General features: G+C 39.0%; 1 protein-coding gene and 1 pseudogene across 1 annotated transcript in view; one reads left to right on the top strand and one right to left on the bottom strand.

Annotated features, from left to right (window-relative positions):
* LOC134650323 (uncharacterized) overlaps positions 1-27,477 on the bottom strand; it is a 106,316-nt gene that overhangs the window by 40,009 nt on the left and 38,830 nt on the right. Inside the window, exons 8-9 of the mRNA XM_063505283.1 lie at positions 26,817-26,974; positions 23,538-23,619 (exon numbers count right to left, since the gene is read on the bottom strand). Coding sequence (XP_063361353.1) covers positions 23,538-23,619; positions 26,817-26,974 — 240 coding nt within the window. The remainder of the gene's footprint in view (positions 1-23,537; positions 23,620-26,816; positions 26,975-27,477) is intronic.
* On the top strand, positions 1,228-17,476 carry LOC134650371 (uncharacterized; annotated as a pseudogene).

The following is a 27,477-nucleotide window of genomic DNA, read 5'->3' as shown; positions in this document are numbered from 1 at the left end:
GATGGTTAGCCGCGAGCTCGCCGCCCGCGCTGGGTTACGCGGGCGCCCTCAATCTATGCTCGTACGTGGTGCGTGGAAAAGTGACGACTCAGTGCATGACACTACAGTGTATAATGTCGATATATCTAGTGAAAATGATGAAGTGTTTAGTATTAAGGCTCGTGGTGTAATAGATTTGGATTTGCCAGAACAAAATGTATCCCATATTAATCTAGAAAAGTATTCTCACCTTAGAGCACTAAAAAATAAGTTGTCACAAAATGTTGATATGAAGCCCGAAGTGTTAATAGGGCAAGATAACTGTCATTTGTTTATTCCTTTAGAGGTATGTGTAGGTAAACGTTATGAGCCGTTAGCTACCCGAACACCCCTGGGTTGGTCCGTGCATGGCCCAGTGCGGGTTCCGCACGTAGAAAGCTCAGCCATGCAAGCACACACGACGCTGCTCTTGTCCGGCGCACCTGTGGTTGAATCTGAACTCGGCCTCCGCGAGTTGCACGAGGTGGTGAGGCGCTCTTTTAGTATAGAGGCCATGGGTGTTACAGGTAAGCCAAGGCAGAACAGCGACGACGTGTCCGCCCAAGCAAAGCTTGAGCAAACTGCGACTCTCATTAACGGTAGGTGGCAAGTAGGATTACCTTGGAAGGACGACAACTGCAAATTACCCGAAAGCTTTCCTATGGCTTTCAAAAGGCTACAAGGTGTAGAACGAAAAATGGCTGCAAATGAAGAGTTTGCTCAAAGGTATCGCGAACGCGTTAGCCATTTACTTGATAATGACTTTGCTAGGGAGATGGAGGAGCCGCAGCTGACGCCAAAGACCTGGTACCTTCCTCATTTTGGGGTAGATAACCCAAACAAAAAGAAACTCAGGCTCGTGTTTGACGCGGCCGCTAAATGTGAAGGTATGTCACTTAATGATCACCTACTTACAGGGCCAGATTTACTTTCGTCTCTGTTCGGAATAATGCTTCGATTTCGTGAGAACAGAGTGGGAGTGACTGGAGACATAAAGGATATGTTTTTAAGGGTAAAGATTAGACCTGAAGACCAAGATGCTTTGCATTTTCTATGGAGAGGTACGCCTAATGAGCCCGTGAAAACATATTCTATGACTTCACTCATTTTTGGCGCCAATTGCGCACCTTTCATTGCGCAATTTATAAAAAATAAAAATGCGCTACGGTTTGAATCAACACATCCTTCAGCCGTCGCTGCTATTTGTGAGCAGCACTATATGGATGACTACATACAAAGTCTACCGGACGAATCTACCGCGATTGATATGGTAAGGGATATAATTAATATTCACAAAGAGGGTGGGTTCGAAATTCGGAATTTCACGAGCAATAATTTGGATGTGTTGAAAAGTGTGCCTACCGATGCTCTAGGCAACGCCGCTGTGAAATTCAAAATAGGTCAGCAGTACGAAGGCGAACGAACGCTCGGGCTCATTTGGTACCCAGGGACGGACGAACTAGGTTTCGACGTGTCGTTGAAGCGTGTGCCACTTGATATATTAAAAGGTGAGCAAAGACCAACTAAAAGGCTAATGTTGAAAGTTATTATGTCAATATTCGACGTGTTTGGCTTTTGGCTCCTTTTACTATACAAGGTAAGATAATGCTTCAAGACACGTGGAAATCGCATGTCGGCTGGGATGACACCATTCCTGACGCCACATTTGATAAGTGGCGAAAGTGGCTCGAGCTGCTGCAGGTAATAAACAAAATTCGAGTACCCAGATGTTATCACCAGGCAGCGACAACAGGAAGCGTAGCAATGCTACGAGAGCCGGTCGCTACAAACGCTGCACCATCTCCACTGACGGGCGTCAGCGCAAGTGCTGTTGCAACAAGTTGTGAGTATAATAATCTGCAATTGCATACGTTTTGTGATGCGTCAACAAAAGCAATGGCTGCCGTGTCATACTGGCGATGGAATGACAAGTTTGGAAACATCTGTGTAGCGTTAGTGGCTAGCAAATGTCGAGTTTGTCCAGTCAAGGCATTGACAGTGCCCAGATATGAGTTACAAAGTGCTCTTTTAGCTGCCAGATTAGCAGATACACTGTTGAAAGAGCACAAACTCAAAGCAACGCGAAGATACTTTTGGAGTGATGCCACTACCGTGTTGCACTGGATAAAAAACGACACACGCAATTATAAGACTTTTGTTGCGAACAGATTGGGTGAAATCGACGAGCTTACGCGTGGATCAGAGTGGAGGTACGTACCTACTAAGTTAAATATTGCTGACACAGCCACACGTGAGGTCTACGACGAAACCATTTTTCAAAACGAATGGTTCAACGGTCCTACATTTTTATACGGTGAAGAATCTACATGGCCGCGAGACTTAGTGGAACGAGATGTCAATGTTTCAAATCTAGAACGCGTAACATTGGTCCAAGTAACTGCTCAAAACTCACCTCTTCCGGATCCTCATCGTTTTTCGTCTTGGTTGCGGCTTAAGAGAGCTACTGCAGCGGTTCTTAAGTTTGTAAACAAGTGTAAAAAACTTACAAGCGAAGAGGACTGCGAAACAATGGAAAGAGCGGAGCGTCTTATATTGAAACAAGCCCAGCGAGAGTCTTTCGGCCAAGAGATTGCAGCAATAAAAGCAGGTAAGTGTATAGACTGCAATAGCAGAATACGTACCTTATCACCATTTTTAGACGAGTTCGAAGTGCTACGATGTGGTGGCCGAATTGACGCCGCACTAGATGTAGCACATGATGTTAAAAGGCCAATCATCCTTGACGGTAAGCATCAAGTAGCGCGACTATTAGCCAAACATTACCATGAAAAGGCTGCTCACGATCAACAGGAGACTGTAGTAAATGATCTCAAGCAGAGATACTGGATAGTGAAACTAAGGTCTACTGTCAAGTTTGTAGCTTCACGCTGCATGATATGCAGACTGAGGAAAGCCAAACCTGAAGTTCCCAGGATGGGAGACTTACCAGCAGCGCGTATGGCTCACCATCAGAGGCCGTTTACATACAGCGGATGTGATCTGTTTGGCCCAATTGAGGTGACAGTGGGAAGACACCGCGAAAACAGGTATGGTGTACTTTTTACTTGTCTGACGGTAAGAGCCGTCCATATAGAAATAGTTTATACTCTGACAACGGATTCTATGATAATGGCACTTCGGCGGATGGCGGCACGAAGAGGTTGGCCGCGATATTTGTATTCAGATAACGGTACTAACCTGCGGGGCGCTGATTCGGAATTGAAGAAAGCCGTTCAGGAACTAGATGATGAAGTCTTGATAAGAGAAGCTGCGAACGAAGGAATCCAGTGGTCGTTTATTCCACCCGCTAGTCCCCATTGGGGTGGGGCATGGGAACGACTGGTGCGCAGTGTAAAGACTTCTCTAAAGGTAATTTTAAAAGAAAGAGCGCCCAAAGATGAAACTTTGAGCACTCTTATAGCCGAGGTAGAAAATATAGTGAACTGTAGACCCTTAACTCACGTATCTGTTGAACCTGGAAGTGATGAGGCTTTGACGCCAAATCATTTCCTCCTCGGTACGTCGTCCAGCTTACCTGTATTAGGTTGTTTTAATGATAACGACTTACATCTCCGGAAGCAATGGCGCAAGTCACAGCTTCTAGCAGATATGTTTTGGCAGCGATGGGTCAGAGAGTACTTGCCGGTTTTGATTCCACGTCAAAAATGGAACCAAGAACAGAGGCCTCTGCAGATAGGTGACCTGGTGCTGATAGTGGATCCTGGGGCTCGCCGAAACGTGTGGTTAAAAGGTGTGGTAAGTCAAGTATTCCCTGGAACAGATGGTCGGGTGCGCATGGTTGAGCTGAAAACTAAGTCGGGAACGTTGAGGCGTTCGGCAACACGCGTTGCACGAATTCCAATAGTAAATGAGTGCTGAGCCAGCACTGGGGTGGGGAATGTAGGCGACGGGACCTACCAACCTCCGTGCTGCGCGCGTGCTGGCCGGTAAGGATGCCGCGGCCAGCGCGCGCGTCTTTTGTTTTTTAAAAAAAGTATTTTTTGCTCTGAGTTTTTCTTTGCGAATGGCATAGCATCTATGTTTTGTGTTTGCACATTATTTGTATTAATAAGTGTAAATTGCTTCTAGTTTGTATATATTCTGTGTAACTTTATGTGCTGTGTAAATACTGTGTAAAATAAACTGTACATACAAACTTTTACGCGTATTTTTCGTCATCGGCGGCCCGACATCCTACACTAATAATCATGAAACATTTTCGACCAGCCCTTTATTAATAATTTATTATTCGATATAGTACACTTTATCATGCTACAGGCTACATGCGACACATGCGTAGCTTAGTATGAAAGCGTGAAGTATCCATGAGTTTGTTCGTTTTTTTTCGTTCAGTCTCATTATCACAGGCTTATTAATCTACGCGACCGGCGATTCTTTTAAAAATTCAAATACTGAAAAACAACACAAGTGATTTTTTTGTCCACCTTTTTAAGACTGCAAAGTTTTCTTGCCGGAGGCAATTTAATAGCGTCTTAGGATGCATAAATAAAAATACTTCACTGCACACCGTTTAAGCATAGTAAGTGCCTGTTTAGAATTAAGTAGACCATGTCGAATCGGTTGACAACAGCAGGCACACTTGCACAGTTCAGGCGTGGGTGTGTTCCGTGTGATGGCGGAACTTGCGCATATATTTTCACGTCATCATATGGATTTGATTGAGGTTAAACAGAAATGATGCTGGGCGAAAATGTATTCCAGAGAAGACGTTGTTACGCCTTACGTGTTTTGTGGTTTTCGCAACTGAGCAACCATTCATAAATCTTATTGCAACAAGATCAGGTCTGAAAATATGTGTTGATGAAAGTACAATAAATAGTTTATTTAGGCCTATTTCGTCGAGCGAGCGAGCATTAAATCACTGTGCAGTTTTTTTTTGTAATTCCTAACGAACACATGACATAGGAAAGCCTGGCCTCGATATTTAAAACCAAAACAACCCATTTTCTCATCTTCTAAATTATTTATTACCGTAATTAACCATGTGACGATAAAAATAAAATTATAGTTTACGTACTTATGTCGCATAAGTAATAGAAAAATCTCCTAAATAATTTTACTGCGTGTTACCCCAGTGAAATATTCATATTTGCGGTAAAGTAACAATATATTTCCGTGTACCATTCCGTCACGGAACCCCAAAAGCGTTCCGCGACAACACCGTCCTCGCCTTTATTATGTTGTGAATAAAACAAGAGCTACTCAGCGGCCCTCCGCACCGGGCACGGGCCTAGTCAAATGCAGCAGCGGAGATAGCACTGCGCCTCGCTACCTTACATAAACAAAGCCTTTGTCGAAGTGCATACTCCAATGAACGCGGGAGTAGGTGTCAATAAATTTATTATGGCTCCTCTACACGATGGGCCAGCGCCGGCCACTCCAAGGGACGTATTTATGCGTTAGGTATTGCTATCTCATTCTACCGCATGGCTGCGTCCCTTGGAGTGGCCGGCGCTGGCCCATCGTGTAGAGGAGCCGGAAATTTAGGAGGAGGAATAGGAAATTTACGCAGACAGTACATTTACAATTTAAATAAATAAATATAACAATACATACTAAAACATACACATAAACATAAACATAACATAAACATAGTTAAATAAATTAATATTAGATACATATCTAACTATACATAGTAAGTACCTACACTGCACAATTTGCACAGCTATGTTGGTAAGCTATTAACAAAATTATAATATGATCTAAAATAATTGAAGCAAATTGTATGATAACATGAAATTAAAAAAAGCGGCCAAGTGCGAGTCGGACTCGCCCATGAAGGGTTCCGTATTTAGGCGATTTAAGACGTATAAAAAAAAACTACTTACTAGATCTCGTTCAAACCAATTTTCGGTGGAAGTTTACATGGTAATGTACATCATATATTTTTTTTAGTTTTATCATTCTCTTATTTTAGAAGTTACAGGGGGGGGGGGACACATTTTACCACTTTGGAAGTGTCTCTCGCGCAAACTATTCAGTTTAGAAAAAAATGATATTAGAAACCTCAATATCATTTTTGAAGACCTATCCATAGATACCCCACACGTATGGGTTTGATGCAAAAAAAAATTTTTGAGTTTCAGTTCGAAGTATGGGGAACCCCAAAAATTTATTGTTTTTTTTCTATTTTTGTGTGAAAATCTTAATGCGGTTCACAGAATACATCTACTTACCAAGTTTCAACAGTACAGTTCTTATTGTTTCGGAGAAAAGTGGCTGTGACATACGGACGGACAGACAGACGGACAGACGGACAGACAGACAGACATGACGAATCTATAAGGGTTCCGTTGTTTGCCATTTGGCTACGGAACCCTAAAAAGATATTTAATTAATTTAATTCTTTAAAAAAATCTAACATTCATTTTTTTCGGGAAGTATGTTTAATAAAAAAGCTCCTGCGGGCTCAGCACGGATCCATTTTTATCCACTATCACTAAGCCCGTCACTTTCGCATTTACATACTTATTAGAACGTGACAGGCATGGTGATAAATGATAAAAATGCGACCGTGCTACTAGGGCTGCAGCTTCTACGCCATTTTTTTAATTACTTGAAGAAAATATTGGTACGTGGCGTATAGATAAATTGCTGCAACGGCTAATGCTTCCACGTCGTCTGAATGTCGCCATCGTGTAGTTGCGTTCCAACCATCGTATGGCCAACTCATTGGCCCAGCACTGGCCCATCGTGTAGATGAGCCATTAAGTCTTACAGGATAGTAAGGACCGTATCGTTAATTATGGATACAGATAAAACCTGGTCTAACTGTTGACGTGTGTATTATTTTGTATTACTATGTTCTTAAGGTATAATTATTTTTAAGCCACATCTGATATAAGAAGGTTTTACATTTATTTTATTTTAGGGACTTTATGATGATTTTAATACCGTCTAGCAAATATAATTTGGACAAACCTATCGAGCTTAATTTGAGACTATTTCACCGATCCCTTGGTACGATTTAAAAAAACAAAAGGTTAATATGCTGCCAAAATGTGTCATCTAAGTGTCCTTTTCATGATTGCTCAATTGAACATCCACAGAATAAATGTGGTGAATTTTTATTTTTACATGAAAGCGACTTTTTATGCAACATTTTGAATTCCCGTCAATTTCTGACGCAAGCGAAATGAGGGAAACAGCTAAAAGAATCTACCGAAATCCAAAGCCTAACGGACATTCATGGCGTTGAACCATGGCTAGAGCAGGTCGATAGAAACGCTCCATGATGGTTATATTGTATACCAAAGTCGGGATTGTCGTAAGTAACATGCCATATTCTCTGAAATGCCACCATGCACAGATCAAAAAAAAAATTCAACTAAAAGAAATGATTAGACTATGCCCAGATGTTTCTCTTTACGAATCATGTGTAATTGCTGTTTACATAGTACGATTTTTTTTTGTGTAATATCTCGTCTTGTTCTTTCTTGTAGTATTTGTCCACAATCGTTGTTGTTACTCGGGAGGATTACGTAAATATTGTCCAAACCATATGCTTTACGTCGATCTCCCAGAAATGTTACTTATTATTAAAGCACTAATTAAACTATTATATGTGTAATTTTTAAATAAAAAAATAATACCAGAAAAAACCGCTAAGTAAAGTTGTTTCCTTCCATAATTAACGATACGGTCTTTATCTGCGGGACCGCGAACACCAAAGTTCGCAAATTGCGGGCATTTTTATCTGTCACCCTAATTAAGCCTTAATTGAAGTTAAAGAGAAAGATGCCCGCAATTTGCGAACTTCGATGTACGCGGTAGGCCCTCTGTTCCGCATGACACTGGGATCCTGCTAAGTGTGGTGTGATTAATTGATTATATTACTAAAGCACTGGTTGACATGTGTACGACTGTACGTGTATAGAAAGAAAATTCACTCTCATTCCAGTGAGGCACTGCGTGATCAGCATTATACTGAAAGGCTGATGGGGGTAAACGTATAAATTTTGAATTTAGGATACCAAAATCGGAACATTCGGAACCACCCCGAAAGGATACCTAATCTAATTATGATCGTGATCAATACGATTGATTGGCTAATACTGGCAAATAAGCACGTAATTTCCAACACAATTACTGCTATTATACATACATTTAAAATTGGATTTCGAAAACAAATCCGTGGTATGTAATTTTAATAGGGCTGTGCTTCAGTTGCGCGATTAAATTCGTTCTTTTAACAACGCCGGTGGAAGGCTTTGTTTGAATAATGAATATTTTTAAACCGGGTCAGTAATTTGTGACTTGTGACCGCCGCGAAGCTTTTGTATTGTAGCTAGTGTGTATGCGAATAAATTAAAGTTCCTCTTAACAATCGAGCACGCCAAAAAAAACTTGAAAGGACAAATGAAAAATATGAAAATTTATTATATAATTAGATTCGTTTTGATTTGTGAGCTCCATTTCGGAGAGTTTACTAAAGGCCCACTTATTTGTGGCAAAGTGATGCACCTTTCGTATTAGGTATATTGGGTTTCTATGTGTTTTTGTCGCTGACATGATGCTCCTAGTAATCAATTAAATGCAGGCTTTCCTGGTTGGTACATTATCAATATTGATTAAAGCATCATCAATTTTAGTCAATAATTGAAAATTTAACTACACTTTATACTGTAAGCATACAGTTTATCGATATCACAATACCGCGCCGGCATCCATTTAGAGGATTGATCCCGATTCTAAATGGCTCTGCATTCGTAAAGCGAGCACGTTTTCGCTGATTTCAGGACAATTACATCCTATTATCGTTTTAGAAGTTGAATAAGCAGGAAACCCTTTCAAATGTAATAAGTATACCTTTGTTATACAGCTAAAGGTTAATTATATTTCCAAATTTGCAGACTGTTTCTGAGGATTTTAATTGACTTCATATTTTTATTACCTACAATAAGAATGAATTTCACCCAGTTCTATTGATTGGAACAAAGTTGACTATTCTCGCGCGTGAGTTAACAGTGCATGTGGTAGTACAAATCTTAACTCGTCGTATGGTTTTTAAACTTATCTCTCAACAAACTAATATCTAAACGATTGCCTGTCGTCTATTTGAATGATCAATTTTAAGGGAATCAATTATACTCCGTAATCAAAATTGTCCGTCTCATGATCGAGATTACATGCATTGGTGCAAAAATCTTAAGACTACCATGCAGACAAAGCAATAGCAATTTGATTTACAAATTGTAGGTGGTTAAAATCAAAATAAGCATTTATAAAATACTAACTGTGCGCGAGTTTCCACCCGCGTGGGATTCGATCTGTGTGCAATTTCCTCTCCCTCCTCCAGGAGGTGAGTTTTTAAAAATAAAGTAGCGTATGTCTATCCCTAGGGCTCATGTATTCTACATGTCAAATTCTTGAATCAGATTCATCCTCGAACAAAGTATTAAAATCCTCAGCCTATCCAGAGCTATCGAGACGCCAGATACGAACAGGCACAATGTTAGGCGACCTTGTGTAAGCAAACAACATGGCCTGGACGTGGACGGACCTAGTTAAGGCGCATTTACATATATACCCACACGGGACCATTCTTTGATGTTGTATAGCTGATTGACACTTCAGGGTTTAGCTGCGAATCATGCCTAATACTTTGAAAATGTGCTATAATGTGAAGCTGTTCAAACAATTTGTATTTTATTTCTGATAAGCATTAGAAATGGCATTTAAGTTGACCATGTATGTGATGTATGTATTCACGCAAAAAAGGAAAAAATCCTACTGCTTAAACTTTCATGCCGGTTGTAATGGTTTGCCAAAGCTAAATTTACAGTGTACTTACTTAACTACATATTGTCAAGCCATAAAAACGTTTATGCGATGTCGAAGGTCATAAAGGTGGGCTGAAGGACGTTTATTTGTTACAAGTGCTTAGATTATAATGTCAAAAGTACCGCTTAGGTACAATGGCTGATACATTTTAAACAAAACGGCCAAGTTTCTTGAGGCCTTCAAGATAATACATTGTAAGGGTAATATAATCAACAAAAGAATCCCTTAGGCCTTCGAAAAGAATCCTCTTGGCAAACAATCATGATAATATAGGCCATAGCATCTGACCTTTCGGCCGTAACTCATCCAATGCGGCCCGGTTTCGTATGATGCCCCGAGTGAATACAAATTTTGATACTTTAACATGGAATCTTTGATGTACCTATATACCTACAGTTACAGGTACGTACGTACCGATACGCGACTTATGAATTATTAAATATCACATTCACGTAGCGGAAATGCCGTAAAACGGAGTTGAATATTGACATCAGGACTGAATATGAAAGATCTTTAAAATGCCTAATTTCACCACTCGATATGTTGTACTTCCAAGCTACTACAAATCTATTTTCTTTGTTCCAGTGCGTATCGTAGACATACAAATTTGGTAAAATTGCCACAACGACGCAACAAGTATTAGGTATATCTTAAACCGATTGAAAACGAAACAAACTTCATCGCACTTTGCATGTCAAATTGTGTGTCAAAGCTGGTATTTCATGTACGCATTAGCTCTAGTACAAATTACATGAAAGATCATCACTAAATCTACAATGCTCCATCCGATTTATTTCAGGCGTGTAGGTAAAACATAACTGATTTTCTCCGCAGTAAATAATTAGGAAAAATTAGTACAGTGGAAACGTTACTTCGCGTTTCTACATTTACGAGAAAATTGGCAGTTTGTTTACATAAAATATAATAAAAATAAACAGGTAAGTATTTAGATCGCTGCACTACCTCTGTTTGTTGTTGTAGCAGTCAATAATTTATATACGAAATAAATGCTACTTGTGTATCTACTATTATGAAGTGCAACGAAGGGGGACGTCGTAATTACTGCAGATCCCTGCAGCGGACAAGGTTCTACAATCCCGACATGCACTGAGTTATGTAACATGTTCTCTTAAGACATTTCCAACACCTCCGTCGCCTGTAGACGATGTTACGTGTAAATTGGTTTATATACCCGCAATGTTTATGTCCGAAATGCTGTGGTGATAAATGTGCGTTTAGAAAAAAATATTGGTATAAACAAATATTGCCGGGGTTTTATTCCGAAACACGTTACTGTAATTTGGCGTTACTGACTTACGAGTCCTAAAACTAGGAAGGCTAATATTTGATTGAGATGAAACTTTTAACGCTCCATGCAAGCCTAGGTAGATATCGACAACTGCTCCGGAGTTAAATCGATTTATTAGCGCTCAGGGAATCGAGATATCGGTAAAGTTGCCGGAACGCCTGCAGGGATCTACTGTCGGAAATCACCGCTCAAAGTTTTGAAAGGCGGAAACTCCTAGGATAAACTTGATGCTTGAAAATACCTGTAGGTCCTGTAGACAGGCGTATGAACATTGGGTTGATAATCTAAACTAACCATCACTTATACCAACCAACACTAACACTTATAGACCCCTCCCAAAACCCATTTTGATTATAACAATATACAAACAATATTTGAAACAGCAGTAACTAAGAACTTCTGTTCAATTGAGTCTGTCAAAACCATAAAAAGGGCGAGGGCACCTCAGCCGTTACTTCGGGCACGAATCGCTCCGGACATCAAACCGCACCTCTAGGCGTGGCTAGATGCTCTAATAAAGTGTGTACAATAACACTGCGGTTTAAATAAATATACCTTATGGTTATACAGTAACGGGGGGGGTAACGGGGTTTTTTTGGCTTGGCTATTATTTGGTGCATTATTAATACAGCGCCGGTGCCACATACACGAGACGAGACCAAGTCAGAAGGGTCTAGGTAAACAAACTGATGTCAACGTGGCATTTAGGTTGGTTATCAAAATGATGATGTTAAGATAATGTACAATAGTGAAATCAAAAACCTATTGATTGCTATTGCGCTTACACTAGGTATATCTAATAATGTTTTGGTGGATGTTTTTGAACACTTTGCGCCATCCCACTAACCCGGGTTTAAGCAGTTAAACCGTTAACCCAGTGTCAAATTGTATTAGTAACCATAACTCCAGGTTTAACCGGTTAACCCCGGGTTAGTGGGATGGTGCAAGTGGCGCTTAGTGTGGCTACCAAGCAAGAAAAAAGGAAAGTAATGTTGCAATGTACTTAACCGAAACTCTTAGTTAATTTCAATACCTATCCCTTACCATAAAGTTCGTGCAAAGTTCTTCTTTATATGATTAGGTAAGTACTATTACCTCGAATGGCTAATTTACTTAATGTTCCCTAATTGTATTGATTCGGCGTGCGTGTTGGCTTTAGGTACGTTAAACAAACTGCAAGATGTCTTATAGGTTAGAGGCCCCATCCCAATTGTGTGTGTATCATTCACGACAATGCATCGCAAACATTAATTAATGATGCCGTATCGACTTTATGCCCGTCTTCGATCTAATTCAGTTTAATAATTAATAATACAACCCTTGGAATATTCAAAGGGCCTATTAGGTAATGTAAAAAAATCTTAGTACAATACGTAGTATCCACATATTACACATGAACACACACGACATTGGTAAATATAATTATAACTTCTAAAGCTACCAAATATGTAGTTGATTAATGGACCCTTCTGGTGACACATGTTCCATATTATAAATTGGAAGCAAAGCAAATTATATAAGTAGGTATTAAAAAATATACCTATGGTTGGCTGGTAGAGAATGTCATGAGGCATTAAGTCCGCCATTTATCCTTTTTTTGTACAATAAAGTTTAAAAATTAATAAATAAAATGGGTGTCTTACGGTTTTTGATTTTTCCTCAATAAGTACTATATTTTACTTTAAAAACCTATGTAGTGCATATCAATATCTGGGGGCACGGCCGTGCCCCCGCCAAGACAAAAGGCAGTGCATATCTTTTCTCGGCACGTTTCGTCGTATTTTCGAACCCCCTTAGTTTCGGCTTTTATCTATACTCCGAAGGGATCAGAAGGTTTACGACATTCATCTATATGAAACGTGCGATACCTGCTGATGCTGTTTTATCATGTCGTTGAAGTACCAAATACACGCGCAGGTATAAGTACAACTGAAATTGCTTGATCCAATAGCATTGTATATGTATGTGTGTATGAAAGAAAGGATTCCAAAGTTTCGCTGTCGCGATTCGCGACCCCGTGCTCTAGATACATTTTAGGCGTTATCGCGTTCTCGTTCTCGCACGATATACTTAGCACATTTTAATAACATACCATTTTCGTTGAGGCATATCTTATACAATTTATCGTGCAATATGGAGCACGCATATGTTGGATATAAATATTTACTCCGACATTGGTTGACAAATGCCGTGTCAGGAGGTAATTGAAACATGTATTAATCATAACCTGCATAAATCATACATAATAAAAGCAAGCTGTCATCGCCAAACGTCTAGTCTACCCCTTCTAAACATTGATTAGAACTTTATCACTGGGAATCAGTCGTATTAAACCAATCGTAGCTCGCCATTCTACTTCAAGACAAGAGATACACAACACAACACAACCTCAGAATAAATGTACATGGAAACACAAATAATACATGAAGACAGAGGTAAACAACAGGCGGCCTTATCGCTAAAGAGAGATCTCGTTTGTTTAACAAAATAGCTGTAGTAGCAGCTGCGTCTCATACATAAGTAAGCGGATTTAAAATTAAGGATTCATAATGAAAATCTCACAGTTCTTTAGGCTACATTGCAGAAACTTCGGAGTTTATTAGTCGCCAGCATCATGCTGAAATGAGACCATTTCGTGGCACTTTCTCCTTCCTATGTTTTCCTATTTTGTATAATTTTCTTTTCTGTGTTTGTGCTTAAAGTGTCATTCTATGGAACTTGATAACTAACTATGTAAACAAATATATTATGTCTCTGAATGTCAATTTACTAGTGACTTTTGTTTACATATATAGTTAGCAAGTTCAATAAAATGACACTTTACGAACTAATTTATATTCTATTATATTTGGAATAAAACTACGTAGTGATAAGCTAATTCAGATAAGTGAAGTATACTATGTATTAGGGCAAGTTTGGCAAACACCGGCACCGGCGCGAGTCGCGGGGCTCTGGGCCTTCAAGTTGATCTCAAGCTAATACACTAGCTATTCGTCTCCGCCGTCGACCCAATAGGGTTATTAGGGCAGGTGTGGCACTCTTGTCGCCTTGACATTTTAAAAGTAAAACTTGAAATAGGCTGTTATATGTAGCGACAGCACATGTCGTCAGTTCATTGCTCTACATGTCTAAGGCTCGACGCACTCGAGCGCGACTGAAAACACGATGTTTAGATTGCAAATTGCGTGTATGACGAAGAATAAACGAGCTTAAGTTAGGGTTCAATTTGGTTTAGCGTTTGATTAAAATTTGTTATCATCTAAATCGCTACCATGTCAACGCTAAGAGGGCCGTCCGTCCGGCCGTTTACTGTACCGTCCGGCGGCTGATTGTCAACGGGCTGTATTTATATGGTATTTGGGGTAGTTGAAACCTTTCCAGAGATAGTAGGGGAGACAGTTTATCTAATTCCAATATAACAAGCAGTACAAAAATAATATCAGAGTATTAAACACGTATACGTTCCACACAGTGAGCACAAGCCTCTTCTAATGCATTAGTGGAATTGGGATATAGTCGTGCTGGCTCAAAGCGGGTTGGGAAATCACATACACCTTTGAATTGGGAGATTTTTTCCGTGGATGTACATGATACATGCAGGTTTCCTCACAACAATCAATAACAAAAATGAAAATTGTAAGGATGCCAGAGACGTGCTTTTCAAACTTAATGTGAGTATGTATATAAAACAAAAAAAAGCACTAAATATGTTACAAAAAATAAAACAAGTCAAGTTTTAGTTAAAATTATTAACCTACCTACTCATAATAGAACGGCTAGTTTACTATTATGTAATATTTATGGTAATGAGTAATAAAAGAAATCGTATTAGTCGGCTTACACATTTGTTACAGCTAAACATAAACCTAATTTATGCGTATCGTGGTTTTCTACTTTTACACGTCTAGTGCTACTGACACAGGGTTTTTAGTATGCAAATTCCAAATAATCACTACAATGCCGTCAAGATTTCTGATACCTGTGTTTTCATGTTTTTTTTTTTACATTAAGTGTTCCGTGTAAGCAAATACAATGCGAATTAAGTTTCGTTATCATATTGGAACCAATTATGTAGTAAGTAGCTAGGTATGTAGAGCAATCTGAAAATCGAATGGTTAACCCATGTGTGGCATGTTTCTGCATGTTTGTCTATAGGCAAAACACTCCCGCCCACTAACACCTTCTTAAAGTGGTCGGGGAATAAGGGAGACGCTTTTCGCTACACTCCATTGAACAGAAAATCTAATCTCAAGACTCTATTATGCACGTATATGACATAACAGAATCTGGAGCGGGCCACATGATTATGATAATCTCTGGCATGGCACTGGATTTGCTTTAAATCGTGATTGAAAACCATGGAAAGAAGGCTGTATGGTTTTCTCTTTTTTTAATGCAGAGTGTCCACAAAGAAGTGTACTCTACCAGTTAACTAAATGATATTTAATATATGTAGCTAGGAAAACATAGGCATTACTATTAGGGCAGTTTCGATTCAAGCAACGACAAAATAGTTTATTCTAAGAGCAGCGCTCATTACAGTTTGGGCCTCAAGATAGGATGAAGACAAACAAAGCAATTTGTATCTTGCAACAATTTTATTGCATTGATATCAGAAATTTGCTTTTGAATTTCGTTTCAACTCCTTTTGATAGTTCTGACAAAGCAATAGGTTTTGAATTTTATTTGAATTAATACAAACAATGGTATGTGCACCTATAAGTTTTGAGGAGCTCCCTCGATCCCATCCATCGGAACTGTATTTTGACAAAAATGGGACCAATTTTTAAGTATTTATATAATTTCAATCAACAAAATAATTTTCAAAATCGGTTGAGAAATGACGGAATTCTGTAAAAAAACATACAACCAAATTGAGATCACCTCTTTTTGATATCTTGTAGTCGGCTAAAAATAGGCATAGAATATCGAATAGAACTAGACAACACATTGCTTCAGAAATAAAAGCATGTAAAAAGGGTGGTCTAAGTCGAACACGCACGTTGTTGGACACAAATAAAAGAAAACGTGTATAATGTATGCACCTGACGGGCATGTAGCTAGTCGCGACTGTTTGCCCGGTGTTTTGCGCCTTTAATTAATTAACCCCGTTCTAGCGAACAAAAACTAGTCCTTGTAATGTAATAGTATAATATGCAGCTCTGCTATTACTATTACGTTGGTTTGCTTTTGGAAAAAAGCGTTACGACTTAGGGACAAAATATAAGGATTACCTACCTAAGAGTTTTTAGTTTTTAATTATTAACAAAATACAGGTAGGTATTGCTTCGATTGTCCAACTGGACATCACATAGAATCGTACCAAGTAATAAATAATAATATGTATGTATTAAGTAGAATTACCATACCCGTATCCTAGGTCACTCCACACAATGCATTTGCCTTTGTTCAAACCTTGACTCTTTTAAGCGAGCTTCACATATCACTGTCGACTGTCAAGGAAGCCATTAAAGGAACAATTTGTGTGTTGGGATTAGGTACTCTTAAAGAAGATGTTAAAAGGTCATGTTACTCGTAGACACACCAGTTTATGAGCAGACAGTAAAAGCTCTCTTTATCGTGACATTTCGCGACGAAATAAAACCGGTCCACGATGAGACAAAAGAAATATCTCGTTTATTGAGGTCGCCGTAAAATGATTTCGAAAGTTTCGAATCCTAGCGGATTAGGTCCATGATCTCGAATAAAACCACTCCATATGTACTATGAATATATTCGCGACCGGTTTACAACACAGTTGTAATTTACATCTGCGGCTCAAAACTTCTAACCAAGTTAATGCAACTTGAAAACTAAAGTGATGCGAAACCGCTCCAAGACCTTGAAGGTCGGTATTATGCATACCTATCGATTCGGCGAAACAACGGACATCGAACTACGGAACGAGTTAAAAATACCATCACTGGCGGAGCCGACCGGCATCTGCGGGCACACCGGTCGGACTACTCTGAGCCACATGCGTTTGTTTACTAGTGGCCGGCCGCAGCGCCGACGGCGGAGCGGACCACCGCGCCGGCAACCGCACGAGATTGGTTACGTGCGAGGTGAGGTCGATGGGTTCGGTGTGAGGACTTACGGCGGATGCCCCAGTCCATGTCGAAGTTGTGGCGCGGCAAGCGTCGCGAGCGCTCGTGGCGCTCGGCGCGCGGCTCGGCGTCTGGCGGGCGACTGCCGTCCCTGCGCCCGCTGTTCCCTGCATGCTGGGACGCGGGGAGCGAGCATTGTCCGCGCCACCAGGACGAGCCTCGCGGAAATTGCGGAGACGCGGAGCGTCTCGAGCCCGCAGATTCCCTTAATGAGCGGCCTTATCTATCCATACAATGAGCAAAGACCAGTCATTTCCCACTAGGAAATTAGACTTTTTTTATGGACTAGAGAGGCTCAGTTACAAAAGTTACGACTTCATTCTAATCATTTTCATCTTCACTTCATTTAATCTATTCTGTACTGTACTACATGCAGGGCTTTAATTGCACATAGCAAGAATTACTTCATTATAAATTCCCTGACGTCATCATCACGTATCAATCATGACAATTAAATTGTTAGGTACGTTAATTAAAAACCACAAAACAGCGCTTCAGCGTTTTAGTTTCTTTTAACGACAAAATAATGTTTAAAAACACCCCGAAATGTGTTAGATTCAATTTGCTGCGTTATCTCGTTTTCAGCGAATTGAATAACGGGAGATATTCATCTTATTCATATCAATTTACATTTTGTCATCTACGGATCACTGAATCTTGGATAGATCAGAGATTGAGTTTTTTTTTCGTTATTATTAATATCAGTTTGTGAATCGGCGTTAGCTATTTTATTCAGTACTTATTTTAATTTTTGCTTAAAAATAGCCTATCCTAAATCCTTACTAACCCAATAACCTCTTAACTATTTTACCTAACACAGTAACATATTAAAAAGGTTCGTTCATTAAAACGTAGTTACATTTAATTTAGTTGTTGTTATCGAGGAAGGACGAATATAGAAACCAAATCTTTCTTTAATATTCATATGTCAATGGTTTTGACTTTTGTTACGCAGTATTAAGATTAAACATAATGTGAAAAAGGTGGTTGAAATTCATTGCTCCTCGTATTTAGGGCGTGATTTTGTTTTTATCCAAGAGATTTGCATATAAATGAGAGGCAATATTTTATAATGGCTACACGAATTAGCCGCCATGTAACTTTAAGCCCGCGTAAATCATAATTAGGGCGGTTTGTACATTATTAACTCGTTTAGTTGAGTCCGAGACTGGGAGAGGCTCGCAGAACAGCGAACGGAATGGCGCAAACGTGTTGTGAGGATCGCAAGTTTTGTGATGAGACCGTTCGCCGCACTCTGACAAGAGGTAAAAACGACCACAAGGCGTCTCGGAGCCGTTTTCCATAAATCTCTCTTGTCAGGCCTGTGGTAGACCATGTCTATCTCGTATCGGTCTATTCAGCCACGAAAAACGGTGTCTCACCGCTCTTACACCATAAATCCTCTGCAATAGACACAAAGGCCAATGATGATGATGATGAGTTGAGTTCATGAGGCGACTAGCATTGCACGTGATGAAACTGTTACTTGGCGCGCACCTTATTAAGGATATTATGTTTACAGTTGGCCATTTCAAAGCTGTAAAGTGTAAGTAGTAATAAAATAAGTAAGGATCTATAGGTATCCTCTGCACAGCATGTCAATGAATCCTTGAACCTTCTACCAGAAAACCATCGCGCAATTAGCTTGTTAACCGCCTGAGTTAAAAGGTCACATTTTCCGTGTACGCTAGCTGGTAACATAGAGCTTACAACCCCAAGCAACCCAATATACGGTGAGCGACAGAATCCGGCACGAACGGAAATCGGAGAGACGCCCCTTACACAAAAGGATGTAAGTAAACGCTATTCATTCGGAAGCTAAACAGAATGAGATGTAATTTCGTTGCAACTATTTAAGTGTTTTATCGCGAAACATACAAAAACTGCGTAAGCGTGTTACACGGGCATCAAAAGAATCGGCGAGAAACAAGGCTATTTCACTTCAACAAATCACCTCTCGGGCGCGGCTGTGCGCTGAATGCCGATTCTTTTTTGCTTCGTCTATCTGTACATTCTCTGAATACGGATTGCTGAATTTCGCCAGGTTGCGCACTTTACACCCAAAAAGGATTTTATACTCTCTAAAAGCGGCTAAGAGAGCACCTGTCTGAGAGTTTGGTTTAGTAACGAAACACAAAGACGAGGACATTTTCTAATGAATTAAAGAAAGCGAAGGTACCGAATAGTAGTTTATGCAACAGTGATATAATAAGGGTTCTTAAAATTCAAGGGTCGAAGTTACAAAACGAGACGTAGTCGAGTTTTGTAAAAAAAGACCCGAGAATTTTAAGAACCAATTATGAGCTGTTGCATACATTACTTTTTCTATGACAGCTGCAGCAAAAAAAAAAAAAAAAAAAAAAAAAAAAAAAAAAAAAAAAAAAAAAAAAGTTATTATTAAAAAAAAAGTTATTATTAAAAAAAAAGAGTTATTATTAAAAAAAAGAGTTATTATTTAAAAAAAATTGAGTTATTATTTAAAAAAAAAAAGAGTTATTATTGTAAATGAAAACATACCTCTTTCAATCAAGATGATCGGAACTTGTATCTTTAAAAAAAATAAAGCAGTTGTATTATACTCATAAGCCTATAGACAAAGCATTCAAATGACATTGCTTTAGATATCACTGTCAGTCATTTAATTGACACATTTAAGTGCTGGAGTAGAAAAATAATATTTCATTTTGCTAGAGGTGCTTCTAGTAAATCTCAAGTGGCTTATACAAGTTACTGTGTTAAAAGTTAAAGTAGGATACACCAGCCTTTCATCAACCTCCATTCAATAACGTTTTAATACTTTTAATCTAATATTGGACACAAATATCTGGGAGATTTGCTCGGAAAACATAAAAAACTCAAAACTCCGCGTTTTCCCAGAGGAAGACCTAGCTAGATCGATTTTTCGCCCCCGAAAACCCCCATATAGCAAATTTCATCGAAATCGTTTGAGCCGTTTCCGAGATCCTCAAAATATTTATACATATAAATAGGTAAATATACAGGAATTGCTCGTTTAAAGGTATGAGTACTATTAAAAATGGTATCCTATATTAGATATTAGGAGGGGTGGCCGATGTTAGACCAGATAGCTTTAAACATATTAGCTATAGCTATCTGTCGTTACTGAGGAGTGAGGATACACTGTGACCTAATCACAAGTAAGTACCATAGAATAAGGTAGAATAATATTGAATCGAAATCGAAATATAAAAAGTCCTTGGAATGATTGAGTGAATACCATCCTGTACGAGGAAAATAGGCCGATCGGGCACGCTTTACTCTTCACGAATGATTAGCTTTCAATACCGTCGCACCTCCACATGAGCGAGCCGCTACCCGTAATCTGATTACTGCATCAAATAAAATATTATGTGCTGCACGTGACGTGCAATAGGCGGACTTAATATACCATTATAATTTTCTACCAGTGAAGCTTAAAGCCAAGCTTCATGTCAATCCAATTGTCTTTGATTGCCTACTAGGTGACGGGGCGTCAATACAACATGGTTGTTTTATTCGGCGTGTCTAATTGTTTACTCTAACCTACAAGTCACAAAGCCAAACCAGCTACATGAATTGCCCAACATTTGACTTTGTTTGTCGCACATTGCATTATATACAGAACCATCGACTAGAGCCTAATCTCGACGGCGCGGCGGTGGCATAATTTTTATGTGTTATTATCCTACAACCCAATCATAGATAGAATGTTGAAATTATAACCTTGCCAAGAAAGAACTGAGAAATTCAGGAAGCAATTCACCTGTATAAATTGCTCGAGTACCATTTTTTAAACACATAATATGAAATGTCCAGGCGGCTTAGCACGGTCGCGTTTTTATCCCTTGTCACCATGGCTGTCACGTTCTAACAAGTATGTAAGTGCGAAAGTGACGGGCATAGTGATAGTCGATAAAAATGGAACCGTCTTTCGGCTGATATAATGACCATTATGATGATGAATTATAATTATTTCAATTATAAATGGAAATACGTGGCAAGGTTATTAATCACTACATAGTATAAAACAAAGTCGCTTCCCTGTCTGTCTGTATGTATGCGTAGATCATTAAAACTACGCAACGGATTTTGATACGGTTTTTTTTAATAGATAAGAGTGATTCAAGATGATGATTTATGTATAATTTGTTAACCCGTGCGAAGCCAGGGCGGGTCGCTAGTTATTATTATTTTGAGAAACATATTGTATATGTAAACGTTTAAACCGCTGAAGTAAATCCAGAACGACCTCAAAACAGGGCAAGTCAAACAAAGGATTACAATAATATGCGACTTTAATTAATGCATGCCTTGATACCGATGGGTCTCTCGAGAGACATCTGAAATGAGTTAAATGAGAATGGAATTAATTGGAATAGACAGAAACCTTATTTCTCGTTACAAGCTAAAAGTTTGACTGTGTTTTTTACAAAAAATACCCAGAACACAAACCCAAATCAATTCATCACCAACATTTCAACTACCTACGACCTGATTCATCAATAAGTAATAGCGTAATCAGTAATCTCTGTATATTTAATGCCATGGTGAATCCACGATACAATCTTACGGTGGCATATACCTACAACCTACAATTATACATAGACTACTAAAATCATGTACTTGATAACGCTTCTTTTGGTTTTACTGTAGTTATGTAAATAAATAGTGGTTAAGACTCACGTACTTTAGAGTCCTCTTCGGACTCACATAATTAAGTCGAAACTCGATTTCACCTTGATAGAGACCCCGTGTCTTTTGTGGAGACTTGAGTCCTTTTCAGAGAACTTTATTTTTTTTACAAAATTCAAAATGCTGCAGTCTTCATGTAAAATACATGGGTTTCACCATACAATAACGCTTTTTTCTTTACTGCTAGGTACTAGTATTTAGATAAAACCCACAAAATTGTAGGCGAAGTCTTGATTCGGAGACTCGAGTCCTTTTGAGTTGCGCTTAAAAAAATACCCAATAAATGTCTCTACTCGGGACTTAAAAGTGAAAGTTTTATTAGCTCTCATAAGAACGAGTTCCTCAAATATAGATTCAAAGGACTCGAGTTTCTGCAAACACTAATAAAAACACGATATTTTGCGGACTCAATATAAAAGACTCGTCTCGGGACTTAAAAGACTCGGTTTTTTTAGCACTGGGTTTTTTAACACGTAAAAACGAGAGAGAATTGAGACTCAAAAGAGTAGAGTTCCTACCAACACTGTATATAACATAACATTATTTATTTGATCTGAAAATATAAAACTTCAGTTTGATGTAATCGGACCGAAATGATGTGTGGGTACCTATTGTGTAAAGTAAAGGCTAATTTTATGAAACTATTACGATGTGTGTGCTGTTAGGACAAAAAATATTCAACAGGCAAATTCGTCGGGTGAAGCAAAAACATAAAAAAGCGGCCAAGTGCGAGTCGGACTCGCCCATGAAGGGTTCCGTATTTAGGCGATTTATGACGTATAAAAAAAAAACTACTTACTAGATCTCGTTCAAACCAATTTTCGGTGGAAGTTTACATGGTAATGTACATCATATATTTTTTTTAGTTTTATCATTCTCTTATTTTAGAAGTTACAGGGGGGGGGACACACATTTTACCACTTTGGAAGTGTCTCTCGCGCAAACTATTCAGTTTAGAAAAAAATGATATTAGAAACCTCAATATCATTTTTGAAGACCTATCCATAGATACCCCACACGTATGGGTTTGATGAAAAAAATTTTTTTGAGTTTCAGTTCGAAGTATGGGGAACCCCAAAAATTTATTGTTTTTTTTCTATTTTTGTGTGAAAATCTTAATGCGGTTCACAGAATACATCTACTTACCAAGTTTCAACAGTATAGTTCTTATAGTTTCGGAGAAAAGTGGCTGTGACATACGGACGGACAGACAGACGGACAGACGGACAGACAGACAGACAGACATGACGAATCTATAAGGGTTCCGTTTTTTGCCATTTGGCTACGGAACCCTAAAAATGTAGTAGTTTCGGCGTTTTATTTCATCGCCGCTTTAAGCCACAGTTTCTGTGTAAATAGTATATCTACATACTACGAAAAGGAACTTCCCGCAAACGGAAACACATTACGTCCCCGTATTATGAACGCACATCCTCTAAGGATATCACTGAAGAACGCATTAGGAGAATCCGTAGTTAATCCAAGCGAGAGGCTTTACTTAAGTCTGCCACAGTGCCACGACACAAATTCTGTGTAAGGGACGACCGCAGCTTACTCGTAAATATTAAGTGTGAAGATGATATGAGTTGAAAGAACACATTACTCACTGCGGTGTGGGTGTGTCATCACGATGGCGAGCGGGCACTCGTCGTCCTCGAGGATGCTTTCGGAGTTGTCTGTCGTGTCCACCTGTTAAATAAAAGGAACACATATAAAAGCGAAAAAAAACATGGAGTTAAATGACATTGTCTTGAATAGAGTTTGCATCTGCCAAGGGCGTAGTTATCGATATGTCACCGTAAAATTTAAAACACTCGTCATATTATAATCTCGCTAGTTACATTATAAACTGACGGTAGGGAGATTATAATCTAACCTAACCTAACCTACGTTAGATTATAAACTAACGGGTTCACAATCTTACGGTGTCAGAATAACGCTAACATATGTATATACTACCTAAGACATGTATTTATTGTCATAATACATATTTCTATAAATTCAACCAGTACCAAGAGGTTAAATCAAATACTCGTTTCGTAGAGATCTAACTCTCCTCACGCGCATAAAACAAATCTCCATTTCAAAGGTGCAGACAATTCTCACGTTGTATTCAGAAAAAGCGAATTGAAAAATCTCACGGTGCAAAATTCAATTTGCGAGTTCTATACTTAGAATAGAGGAGTATATGTGCTGTCAGGAGATGGCTCGTACGTGTCTTAACACAGGACAGTGTCTCATCGAAATAAATTCACCACCTCGACAATAATGTAATATTTTTCTAGTTCTCGCTGCAAATATCCATACCAAATAGCAGCTTCCTAGTACTAACGATCACTGAGCTAAGTTGCCGACGGATGGACAGGCAGACGGACATAGCAAAAGTATTTCTTATACTTGATTACGAAACGCGAACGAGATTTGGATAACATGAATGCTCTAATCTCTGTGCTATGATTAGTTAAAGTTGTCGAGTATGCTGTATGTGCATTCTAAATTTGAAGCGTCCTGTATAGGAGATCGTTCTCGCATGCCAAAGCGAGGTCAGTGCCTATCAATTACTACATAAGAGCCTGTCCGATTTGAGTGTGTTGTGTGGACGGGATCCTGGGCTAATATTGCATAATAATATTGACAGTGACCCTTTCGTGTTGAGTTAGTTTTGTCACTTTCATGTAAGAAAATATTTAAGGCCAGGTGGGCCATAATGGCTACTGACAGTCCCACGGGACACCATAGATAGCCACCGGGGTAAAGGCAGACCGAATAGTTGACGGCGGAGCGACCGTCGCGTTTTACGGTGGGAAATAACAAGTGACAAGATCGATCGGATTGGAAAATTGTAGAAGCCTTTGCTTATCAGTTCGACACTAAAAAAGCATTAGCTTTTAAAATAAAATAGTCGTGTTTTTCTAAATACAGGTAAGGGGTCAGTTAGCAAACATGCCGAAACAGAGGCCAGAGCCTATCAATTACTTCAGGCCGATAAGAGCCAGTCCGCGTCGAGTGTGTTGCGGGACGGGAGCCGGGACACAATATGATGCATCGTGTTGGTTATTTGACCCTTTAGTGCTTTGACATTTCTAACAAAATAACAGGATTGAATTTGATATGGACATCTACCTGAATATACCCCCTAATGTGATACGATTGAGTACAAAAGAAACAGTCAAAACTTTCAATTTCTCTACCCATAGAGCTGTGTTTAAGGTTTTGTTAAATAAACTTGTAATTGACTCTCGAGTATTATAAATTAATTTTTATGAATTTAACAAGATGAACTTAATATGTATACATGAAGCGGACTTGAAGTCAGCGTTCGTTTTTATGTAATTTAATAGTCTGGCGAAAAAAAGTCCCCTATCGAAACAGAAGTGAATAAGTTATATACCAAATTATTATTTTTTATCCAAGTTCTTATCGTTGACCGTACTTTTCTTTCAACAGGCAAATAATTAATACTCGTCGACGCAATCCTAACAAACCCAAACACAATTAGGTTACATTGTTTTATCACAGAGACCACAGAGTTCCCATACCAACTCCTGTCTCCGTCACCAGATCAGCTCCATGGTACCATAATATTGCATTGTGGTGACAATACCCTACTTACACACGTAAGCAAATTTTAAGCTTCATCGTAAACCGGGAAGTGGGTCAAATTTAACTTGCAAGATTTGACCCGTACAAACATACATACAATGCATGTTAAGTAAAAGCTTGTAATAAAAGCTTGTAATTACTAATTTTAATATCGTTGGTTACACCTATAATACTCGATGTGATTACTCGTAGAGTAGTTATATATCTGAATGCTTATTTTATTTATGATATGCATAATGATGCCCTTTATTTCCCGAGCGATTCGATTGCATATTAGTTTTCCGGTGGGAAATTAACCGAACTGTTGTGTATTGTATGAATGGTGATTAAATATAATCATTTTTTTAATCATAATGAAAATTCAACCATACAACCAACCCGCAGGACTCGCAGGAGCAGTTTTATTTACGTAATGTTCGTAACGGTCTTTATGGGTTTTAAAATGTTATTACCTTCTCGGGTTGTCCGGGTTTTCATCCTATAACCGCATTAGATGGGATGCGCCCGAGGAAAGCCGCGAAACGACTGATCCATTATCGATTAAGACTGCGGTTAAGTTGGCTCTAAACTTGAGGTGGATTGCACTTTGGACCAAATAGATATCTAGACCATCGCTGTTTTAGCACGTTCCAATTTTGCTATTGTAGTCAGTATAATAATAACACATTAAAAACCTGTCTGTCATAAGCCAGCTGGATAGATGGGTTTAGAGAGCGAATGGCACTAGAGAATGATACACAATACCTACTTATAATAATCTAAGCTTCTTGTAATGGTACCACAGCACAGATTGTCCAAAGAAAAAACACATTGTAACAGGCATATAACAAACACAGATTACACACTTTTTACATCATCATCATCATCATCATCTCAGCCATAAGACGTCCACTGCTGAACATAGGCCTCCCCCTTGGACCTCCATACGTACCGGTTGGAAGCGACCCGCATCCAGCGTCTTATTGGTTATTATACGATACTGCCTAGCCCGAGACATATCATGTACTTTTTACATACCCTTAGACAAATGTTCGGGCCTAATATGTACATCTTTATAGCGAAATTTGTAAGTATTGTTTTGGCCGACAGTCGATTCTTTTTATAAATAAATGCAACAAAGTTATACTTAAGTACAGAATACATGTCTCAAATGCGTTTTATGAACTACTTTGGTAAGATCGTGCTTAAACATTTTTTTAGCAATTTGGTCAATCGATATTTTTAACTTGGACTCTACGGCGAATCGAAGAACAGTGACGACCTGTATATTGGAAGATAGTTACCTGAACGATGCAGAAGTGCTGCGGGTCGTGTCGCGACAGCCCGTACTTGTCGAGCATCTCGCGGACGACGCCCGCCGCCGTGTCGCCCACGGACAGGAGCAGTGTCTTGTACGGCACGTCGGGGCATAGCGACGAACCGTATATTTTCAACGTGCCGCCTGTATAAGAAGAAAGCACTTATAAGAATAATGTCCATGGACCACAAATCAGAATCACCCGTTAGCGAAATTAAAAACCTCACAGTACTGTCAAAGACAAACGCTTCGACAACAGTTTTTTTCCGGTATATTCATAATTAAGTCGCTGTAGGTGTATACGAATTAAATTTCCATACTAACATTAATAACCAAAGACATCAATTCCGTATACAAAAAACACAACCGTGTCCACGTATTGTATAACGCATTTGCCTTATTATTACAAGCGGAAAGCAAGTCCCTGAAGAGACAGAAACAGTATACGAGTACACTAGTTGTACTAACACCGTACCGCAGTGCAAACAACAATGTAAATAAGTATGGGCCAGGGTAAAATGAAGTAAGAATAGATCACCTACAAGTACCACTAGATGGAACATAGATATTTAGGTACATAACATGACTTATAGTAGACCTAATATCAGGTTAACTTTTTTGACTTGGTCTAGTGGAGTAAAAAACGT

This window comes from Cydia amplana, chromosome 8 (genome assembly GCF_948474715.1).
Source record: "Cydia amplana chromosome 8, ilCydAmpl1.1, whole genome shotgun sequence".
In the NCBI taxonomy this organism is placed as follows: Eukaryota; Metazoa; Arthropoda; class Insecta; order Lepidoptera; family Tortricidae; genus Cydia; species Cydia amplana.
Note: the sequence above shows the minus strand (reverse complement) of the source record. Positions and strands in the feature narration are given on the sequence as shown.